Source organism: Oppia nitens, unplaced genomic scaffold, assembly GCF_028296485.1.
Source record: "Oppia nitens isolate AA-2021 unplaced genomic scaffold, nextdenovo-longstitch-racon4-pilon3 scaffold6_pilon_pilon_pilon, whole genome shotgun sequence".
NCBI classification, from domain to species: Eukaryota; Metazoa; Arthropoda; class Arachnida; order Sarcoptiformes; family Oppiidae; genus Oppia; species Oppia nitens.
The window spans coordinates 3,718,392-3,728,307 of NW_026533250.1; the positions used below are offsets into that span (position 1 = coordinate 3,718,392).

At 31.8% G+C, this 9,916-nt stretch overlaps 3 protein-coding genes across 5 annotated transcripts; 2 read left to right on the forward strand and 1 right to left on the reverse strand.

The window, feature by feature from the left end:
* The first annotated feature begins 697 nt into the window (after positions 1 to 697).
* Positions 698 to 2,843, forward strand: LOC128962871 (epimerase family protein SDR39U1-like). The gene is made up of 5 exons (XM_054309270.1): positions 698 to 758; positions 825 to 931; positions 1,941 to 2,316; positions 2,390 to 2,584; positions 2,655 to 2,843. Exons 1-5 carry the CDS (start codon positions 719 to 721, stop codon positions 2,840 to 2,842), a joined length of 906 nt encoding a protein of 301 aa, XP_054165245.1. The 5' UTR covers positions 698 to 718; the 3' UTR covers position 2,843.
* A 255-nt stretch (positions 2,844 to 3,098) lies between these two features.
* On the reverse strand, positions 3,099 to 7,362 carry LOC128963001 (AP-1 complex subunit gamma-1-like). Of its 3 annotated transcripts, XM_054309460.1 has the most exons (11): positions 7,136 to 7,362; positions 6,540 to 6,753; positions 6,352 to 6,476; positions 6,038 to 6,276; positions 5,893 to 5,969; positions 5,477 to 5,653; positions 4,932 to 5,396; positions 4,220 to 4,811; positions 3,705 to 4,165; positions 3,534 to 3,632; positions 3,099 to 3,457 (listed from the first exon to the last, which is right to left on the reverse strand). In XM_054309460.1, exons 1-11 carry the CDS (start codon positions 7,282 to 7,284, stop codon positions 3,356 to 3,358), a joined length of 2,700 nt encoding a protein of 899 aa, XP_054165435.1. In that variant the 5' UTR covers positions 7,285 to 7,362; the 3' UTR covers positions 3,099 to 3,355. The 3 variants fall into 3 exon arrangements, with proteins under 3 accessions (XP_054165435.1, XP_054165434.1, XP_054165436.1); XM_054309459.1 differs by having other exon boundaries at positions 3,705 to 4,811; XM_054309461.1 differs by having other exon boundaries at positions 3,705 to 4,811; positions 6,540 to 6,808.
* Positions 7,363 to 7,598: 236 nt separating this feature from the next.
* On the forward strand, positions 7,599 to 9,423 carry LOC128963002 (cysteine desulfurase-like). Its single transcript, XM_054309462.1, has 2 exons — positions 7,599 to 8,058; positions 8,140 to 9,423. The coding sequence occupies exons 1-2, from the start codon at positions 7,956 to 7,958 to the stop codon at positions 9,393 to 9,395; spliced, it is 1,359 nt and encodes a 452-aa protein (XP_054165437.1). The 5' UTR covers positions 7,599 to 7,955; the 3' UTR covers positions 9,396 to 9,423.
* The last annotated feature ends 493 nt before the right edge of the window (positions 9,424 to 9,916 follow it).

The window sequence follows — 9,916 nt, forward strand, 5'->3', positions numbered from 1 at the left end:
ATTTGATACAGTATTATACTGTATTAATATTTATATCATAGTTTATAGAGAGTATTTTAAAGTTATATAAAATTTATTAATAACCTAATAATTATAAATCATATGTTTTTTTATTTACAAATAGTTTTATGTCTAAAAAATTATTTGATTAAATGAAAGCAAAACTTAAGTTTTAATAAAAAGATTTTTCGAAAAAGTTTTTTTTCAAAAAGCATTTCTTATGGAAATTGTTATTAAAACCTTTATTTAGCTATTTTTGTGGTTATATTTGGTGTAATTAATTGATAATTTGATTTGATTAGAGTTATTACAATAGTATTAATGAAATAATGTGTAAATAATTATAACAACTATACCTTTAAATCATTTATAAGTTTGTTATCTAAAGTAATGAATCAGAGCTTAAAGTCAATTGCATAATGTATTGCAATAATCATTATATGAATGAATGTATTGAATGTATTGAATGTATTAAATGTTTGCAAACATTGCATACAAACAGTTATATCACATGATATACATATGTTTTGTTCAATGGTATTGAAAGGACACTGATTTGAAAGTTTCAAATTAAAACAAAATTTAAATATTAGATATTAATTAGTAATTGAAATTTAATTAATTATTTATTATTATTGATTATGAAATGACTGTTAATATTGTATTGAATAAAACAACAATTATTTGATAGCATTTATTTGACTTTAACTGTAAAGCGATGCCAAAGTCTACACCAATTTTAGGGAAAATATTAATCGGTTTTGTTTTTATTTGCAAATTAATTGGTCTTAAGATTTGATAATTATTTTATAATCATTTGAAAGGTGGCGGAACCGGTTTTATCGGCGGTAATATTGCCAACGCTTTGCGGGCCATCGGTAGTGATGTTTGGATTGTCTCGCGAATGCCCGGCAATCAACACATCACTTGGGTATGTCTTTCATCTAAAATGTCTTAACTTATGATTAACCACTTAATCGGAAGACTAGGATTTAATAACTAAAATCATTGATTACTTGTTTTAAGATTTAAAAAAAGTTATTTTATTTTATGAAACAAATGATTATTTTTATTGTTTGTTTAATTAATACTATAATATCTTAAATAACAATTAATTGATAGTGTTTTCTGTTGTTGTCATCAATCTTGAGGTGACGTCAGACATGAGATGATCCCAACTCCAGGGTATGTCATCTTCTTTGACCTGACTTTCCGGTAGACAATAGTGAGTTAATTGAGTCAAATCGATGCCATCGAGTGAAGTGAAAGCCGATTGTTTTAATAAGTTTTTGTCCAACTCTTGAAACTTAATGACCTGATTGTAAGCGACGGGTGCTTTGGCCACTTGTTGTGTCATTTCGTAGTCATTAACTTCTTGTAATTCGGGTATAATAGGCGTCACGTCGTCATCATTATTGTCCAATAATTTATGTTTGTTTGCCGTCGACTGAACGCTTCTTAATTGTTGTATATCATTGTCAGTATCGTCGGCCCAAGTGGCCAGTCGTCTATGTCGTGAACCTATCTATTGAGAGATCAGGTTTTTGGTTGTCAATTATATGATAAATATAAAAAACAGTTGATATTACCGGCGGTACCGGTGATGTCATGTCTGAACCCGCGTTGATTGAGTCATACGAATCCATTGCATAAGGCTTTCCGTTACTTAGTTTGTTGAACAAAGAGCTTCTTCGTCTCGTTTGAGTCGTCAACGACTCGCCTAACGATTCTATGGCAAAGTCTTCCATTTCTTCTTGAAATTATCGGATCAATTAAATTATATGATCAACAAAACTGTTTCCATAGAAACTTTTATATAGTTTTTATATTGAAGTTTTTATACAGTTATATTGAATAATCAAATAAAGTATTATAAAACATATATTTTTTGCAATATATATAAATTGACTTATATTTTGATTGTATAAATCAATTTAAAGAGCGATATAAATAATAAGACATTACTGGACGGCACACAAGCGGTCATCAACGTCGCCGGTCAGAACGTGTTGGACGCGCGGCGCAAATGGACAGAAGGATTCAAACAAAATGTAATCAATAGTCGGGTAGAGACTACTAAAGTGTTGGCCAATGTAATCAAACGTATGAAAAGTCCGCCAAAAGTTTATGTTACCATTTCTGGAGTCGGCTTTTACAAGCCTAGTCTTACGGCTGAGTATACCGAAGACAGTGAGAGCGGCGATGACTTTATGGCAGACTTATGTCGACAATGGGAAAGAGCATCTCTTTTACCACCAGAGTTGGGCGTCAGGAATGTTATCATTAGATCGGGTGTTGTTTTAGGACAATACGGCGGTTTGTTTTTTAACAATAATTGTTTTTAGCCGATCTTATCAAACGATTTTACAAAATATTGAAATTTCAATAGGAATTATCAAACAAATATATCTGCCCTTTTGGTTTGGTTTGGGTGGTCCCATAGCATCGGGAAAACAGTACTTCCCGTGGATACATATCGAAGATATGATTAATCTATTTATGTTTGCTATTGAAGAAGATCACGTCACCGGTGTCTTAAATGGTGTGTCGCCACAAATCATTACAAATTATGAGTTTACTAAAGGTCTTAGTTTAATATAATTTGCAACAAACACTAATACTAATAATTAAAATGTATTTTTTTATATAATTAGCATTGGGTCGGGCATTGTGGAGACCTACTGTTATACCATTGCCTGAGTTTGTCGTTCAAAAATTGTTTGGCAAAGAGAGAGCCGTTATGATGACTGACGGCCAGAAAGTCATACCTAAAAGGACTTTAGATTTAGGCTTCAAATACTTATATAGTGATATCGACAATGCCTGTAAACATGTCGTCTAATAATAATATATAAATATGTAGATAATTGCTGTAGATATCAATAATTGTCAAAAAACTATTATTAAATAAAATTTAATTTTTATTTAAATACTTAAAAAATTTATCCCAACTCCAGATTAATGATTAAAAACCCGATTTAATGAACAAAAAACAGTTTATAATATATACATAAATATAATAATTAGTACTGTAAACGATTTGCTTTTGATTTATAAAATAATTAATAATATTAAATCTCTGCATAACTTATATTAAACTTAATTTAAAGTATATAATAATAATATCAAATTTAAAAAATAATTTATTAAACTAACAAAATTTGCTTTAAATTTTGCATCTGAAGTCAGTCAATGGCATAATTTGACAAAATATTTGTCAATTTTTATACCAAAATATTATTTTTAAAGTCAAATGACTCAAACAATTAATTGGGTTACAGTATATCAATAATTAATTAACATTTTATTATCAATTAATGTATTATTAAATGAGAACCTATTTTTATTGGCTGTTCTATTGCCACGTCGTTACGGGAAAGTTGTTAACATCTGACAGTTCTGTAACTGTATTGCCATTGTGTTGATATGACATCCGAAGTTTCATCTTAAGTTGACTCTAAGAAAACATTAAATCATTATTAATTTATAAATATCTGTATTAAACAAATATATATATATATATATATATATACCTTGTTTGGATTTAATACTTTTATCACTTGATTAACAGTTCCGGTATTGTTTTCGGCGATACGATTACTAGATGGTGGCATCAGCTGGAGTTGGAATGTCTATAATAATGATAATAAAGCATTTGTTGGTTTAATTTTTATTGAATTTTCTTTTTAAAAATTGTTTAATACCTTAGGAACAGCTGCTTGGAATAGAAAATCTTCTATCGGATAGGGAGTTGCATTCGTAGCCAATAATGATATGATAGTAGTGTTTGGATCAGTTGTGGTTCTTTCAAAACTAAAATCAATTCTCAATCCATTCTTCTCGAAGGCAACAATGGGTTCAATGGAATAATTTAATTGTTGATTAGAATTACTATTATTTAAAATATTATCTAATAAGTTGTTTCCATCGTTTGTTGAAAAAATATCATTTGATATATTGTTGACTACAAGAGGAATGTTTGTTTGATGGACAGAATTGTTTCCTATGTTGTTGGGAACGTTATTTAAGTCCAGAGTTTCCAATAAATCAAATACATTACTTGTTGTAGTTGGCTGTGATATAGATGCAGTAGTTGTTTCATTTGATTTATCGGTAATAGTAAGTGCATCTCCAAATCCAATTGGATCCAAGAGATCTAAAAGAGCTGAGCTGTTTGTTGGACCACTAGTTTTATTAACATAATTATTATCGTTATTACCATTATTAATAGTCGACTCATTGTCTTCATTTGTGTCGTCATCATTTATATCTCCATTTTGAATACCATTTCTTTTTTCAGTTCTTATAATCATCGGTGGCATCCGTTCTAGAAGACTACTTCTTAAATGATCATATTTTGTAAAAAGTGAGGCAAACTCGACAGCTCTTTGTTGAAGCTCTACACTGTGATCACATCCAAAGATATCTACAATTCTCTTGACTCGTGGCGCTGTATTTGGATATCGAGCGCTCAGTTTGATAAGTGCACAAAGTGTGTACTCTTTTGTTACTAAAGTCATTAAATTAAATGAAAGAATTTGTTCACATTTGTCGATAACATTATCTTCAGTGATATCCAATGGTTCGATATATTGCGAATCATTTGACTCCAAGTTCTGTGTGGGAACGGTAAGCAAATCGGCAAACTCTCCCAACGCCCACATCGCCACCTGAATCATAGGTTGCTTTGACTCTAAATCTCCTGTCAATTGTTTAAACAATTCTTGGACGGCATAGCTATGTAATGAAGTGGTAACTGATATAAGTTCTATAAGACTTCCGACGACATCATCTCTTATATAATTTCCAGCCTAAAGACAAATTGTATTATACGATAAGTTATAAAATTATTTATAATATTTATGGTAATATCAATTAGAAACAGTATATATATATATATATATTGTATATAAAAATATTAATATATATACCGTCGTAAGTATTTTGATGATAGTGTCGATATGCCATTTGTGACCCGGGGAATACTTTTCGGCACTGATACATAAATTGGATGAACAAATTGATTTAAAGTCGGGATCAGCCTTTTCTAAAAAGTGGATCAACTCCTTGGACATCGATTTGATATTATTTGAATTAATTAATGCAAAACACAATTCCATAGCTTTCTTTCGGATGGAAATATCCGGATCTTTAAGACACTCGACGATTGTAGTCCTGTGTCTTTGGACTGCATTATAATCGGCACTAACTGTCTTATGAAGTGTTGTTAATGCAACGAAGCGAATGTTTTTATCTGTATTGAGCAAAAATCGGCCCAAAATGTTAATTCCTAATACTCTGAGCCCTCCCTCTGATTTTATTTCCATAATTGATATAACAGTTTCATAAAGAATAGCATTTCCAACATTTTTGCTGCTTTCGGTATTTGTGGCAACCTTTTTCATCGATGGTTAGTTAAATTTAGTAAATAATGAAATCAATTACTGTATATACAGTATATCAGATTATAACAAACCTGAGCTAATATATCATTCATTGTTTCACTGCTTTCGGAATCATTTCGTCCTAAAAGCCGTAGAAGTCTTAATATTTTGATTTGAAGAAAAGGGTCGCTAACACCACAAACGTCGTGTTCGGGCGAATATCCGGCCATTATTAAGTTCTTCAGTATTCGTACCAAATTTGGAACCATCTGACAGAAAATTTATTAATAAAAATAGTAAGCAATAGTTAGAAAGTCAGATGTTTGTGATTTTAGTGAAGATATTTAGTGACAAAACAAGACAAACCTCAGTGAACTGAACATATAAGTCCAGAGTTAGTATATGTGTGAAGCGTTTTGTTTATAAGCAGACAAAAAGCAATTTCACATTTATTGGACACAAGACAAGCAAACAAAATAAATGACAAAACAATTACAAAATAGCAAACCTTTTTAAAGTAAGACAACGTTTCGCTACTTTGTTCGCACATTTCGGTGATTAATATAATACCAGTTATAAGACAACCTATTGATGTGAAATGATTTGAATTAGTAATAAAACTAATAAAAGATTTTTATTTAAAAAAACCAAACCATGATTTTTCTCAGTAATCAAACTCCTGGCCGCCGGTAAAAACATTTCCATAAGTTCGGGTACTTTGCGGACAATCTTTGCGGCACATAAAGCGGCCTTTTTCTTAATAAAAGTATTGGATGACTTCATCAGACGCTCCACTTCTCCGGCTAAGTCACGGCTCATTTCAACTGAACAGATGGCACCCAAACAACAGAGCGCTAATCCAACGATGAACTGGGTTTGAGAGTTCAAATCACTAGTGATTTACAATAAAAATATAATCAATTCAACTATAAATCGGATAATTATTTTTTTTTAAAATTTAAATTACTTTTTAAGTGAATTAGTAATCAATAAGTGGACGTCTTGTCTCTCATCCAACAAAAGCATTGCTCCTAAATAACCGATCCGTTTGTCGGTATATCGGGGAGAGGCTATCAGTTTAAGGCATTCCAGCTGTTCAAACAAAGACAGTACTTAATGGGTGATAATTATTCAGAAATTTTAAGCACCAAATACCTGTCCGAAATGTGCCGGATATCCCAACATATGTATGTATAACAGTTTGGCGACATTACGACAGCGCCAGACATTATCTTCTTCACGAAACGTCGACCTAATGTAAGCGCACTCTTTCTGGACGACAGCCCTTTCGTCGGCAGCAGTCCTGGAGGCCCGTATCTGACGGATCAGATCCCGCAAACGCATCGGCGTCGGCAACGCTGATGTAAACCTGTTGGCCGTCCATTCAGTTAGTATTGTATCCAATACTTGCATCTTAATTAAGACTTTTTTATGGACAACGAGTCAATACACTCATTGCTTATCTCATTAAATCAGCAAATATTGAATCAAAACACTTATGAAATGATTGTATCGTTAGTTCAATAAATGCAAACAAATTGTTAAACATTTATGATATACTATACTATAATATATGAATAATATTCACAACAATACTATTGCATATCATTACAAATATTTATTATTTATTTCAATTCATTTATATATTATAAGCAATCAATGCATTGATTCATCAAAATTGTATGACATCTGCATTACAAATGTCAACAAATGGTAACTAATTTTCAAATCATCACCAAATGGATCCATACCTCGACAGTATAGCTGATTGTAAATCCATTTGTTGTTGTTGTCTAAATCGGGATGTGTTTCGGGTGTACTCAATGTGTGGCCAATCAATCAATCGGTATATAAATGAGTGTCCAATGAGTAGTATACTATAGTAGTGCTTAACACACATTCAAATGCATAGAGAAATACATACAAACTTTAAAGTAATGATTTGTCTCTCACTGTCAATGAGTACAACAATACTGTAATCATATTATTATTATTATTATTATTAGACATCAATAACGACACAACACTCGAGTGAAACCCCTTTTCAAACAACAAACGCATAAATTGATGCAAACCCTGAGTGACGTTACCTGTGATACACCTATTATTCTATAGATAGTGTACCTAATAGTGAGACATACCGTTCCCCACAAATAATTAATAATGTTTTTCACCAATAAATGATGTGTTGTTTACAAAAAAAAAAATAAATACAATAATAGAAAACATGGGATTTGTATTGCATTTTGCAAATCGTGTGATAAAATTTTGTCAATCAATTGATCGGTCAATCAATTAATTGTCAACAAATAAAACAACTGTCCGTTTGAATGACCAGTTTGTGATCACCAAAACATTTAGTGATTTCCGACAAATGTTTGAACATTAAAGTCAAAAGTGGTTTTGTATTAATCAAACAAAACTTATAACAAATCATTAGATGTATTACGACATCACTTGCGAACCACACTTAAGAAATTTTTTTTTCTGTTAGTGTTGTTGTCGTTGTCGGTGTTGTTGTCATTTGATTTCTAGCATAACTTAAGACATTTGTTGACCAAAAGAAACAAAATGTATTGTTGTTTAAGACATTGCAATCAATCGTTTCATATAATGAACAGATTGTTAATATCAAGACATAAATCGTCAGTTGTCGGCATTTTTCACAACTCAAGTATTTATATCTTATTTTCAATATTTATGTCTAAAAGTATTTTAATTTAATTTTATAAATATTATCATTTGGTTCAAACAGATGCTCGATATTTGTCATCGGACTTCGGTAAGAGTCCGCCATCACTTCTGCGACCACTTTATTTGGACGCGCAGTCAACTACTCCTATGGATCCAAGAGTTTTGGACGCAATGTTGCCGTTTATGATCTCCAAGTATGGAAATCCTCACTCAAGAACACATGCCTACGGCTGGGAGGCAGAGAAGGCCACTGAAGAGGCCCGAGAAAGTGTGGCCGATATTATAGGCGCCGATCCTAAAGAAATAGTGTTCACTTCCGGTGCCACCGAATCTAATAACATAGCACTGAAAGGTTGTGCAAAGTTTTATAAAGAAAAAAGAGATCACATAATTACCACTCAAACTGAACACAAGTGTGTTCTCGATTCGTGTCGTTATCTCGAAAACGAAGGCTTTAAAGTCACTTACCTTCCCGTCCAGACTTCAGGCGTTATCGATATAGAAGATCTAAGGAATGCAATAACCGATCAAACAGTTTTGGTCTCTATTATGACAGTTAATAACGAGATAGGAGTCAAACAACCGATTAAAGAGATCGGAGCTATTTGTCGATCCAAAGGTGTTTTCTTTCATACAGACGCCGCACAAGCCGTCGGCAAAATTCCTATTGATGTCAATGAAATGAATATCGATATGTTGTCTATAAGTGGACACAAAATATACGGACCTAAAGGTATAGGTGCTCTGTATGTCAGACGTAGGCCCAGAATTCGTATAGAAGCCCTTCAGAGTGGCGGCGGTCAAGAAAGAGGTATTAGAAGCGGAACTGTTCCGACATCACTAGTTGTTGGGTTAGGAAGTGCCTGTTCTGTCTCTAAGAAAGAGATGGCTTATGATCATCAGTGGATTGAATCTCTATCCAATCAATTGGTTAATAAAATTATGAAAGAATTACCGAAAGTTATCCGAAACGGTGACCCGAATGTTACTTATCCGGGTTGTGTTAATCTTTCATTTGCTTACGTTGAAGGAGAAAGTCTTTTAATGGCATTGAAAGATGTGGCTCTTTCTTCTGGCAGCGCCTGTACTTCAGCCTCATTGGAGCCGTCATATGTGTTAAGAGCCATTGGATCTGATGAAGATTTGGCTCATTCATCGATTCGTTTTGGATTAGGAAGGTTTACCACAATTGAAGAGGTAGACTATACTGTAGATAATTGTATTCATCACGTCAAGAGATTAAGGGCTATGAGTCCTCTCTGGGAAATGGTTGAGGAGGGCATCGATATTAAGTCAATCAAATGGACACAACATTGATTTTAGAAAAAGATTTAATCATTTAATGAATTTCTCTATTCTTTTAAAATTAATCATTCAATTAAATAATTTTAATAGAGAAATATATTTTGTAAATTTTATCTTTTTTGAACCGATTTTAGTTTTTTGTAAAATAAATAGCATTGATTTGACATAATAGTAATTTTATTTTTTGTTGTAAATATACAGTACAATAAATGTTGATCAAGTAATTTATAATTTGAAATTTTTGAAGTAAATAAAAAACAACTTAGAATATAATTCAATTTATTTTGAGTTTTATAAATATTATTTTTTATTACATTTAGACACTACTACACGATATTATATACGTATACTTTATGTATGTGTAAAGCATATTCTTTACAGAATATTCTGTATTAAAGTGATATAAGAATTAAAGTTAATATCAATGTAATGCATGTAATGTGTGTTTGAATGGAGAGCATTGAGAGGGCAATAATGAGGTGAAGTATTAGTTGAAAATTCACTGGAAAAGCAAAAAAGCATTTATTTTGCAA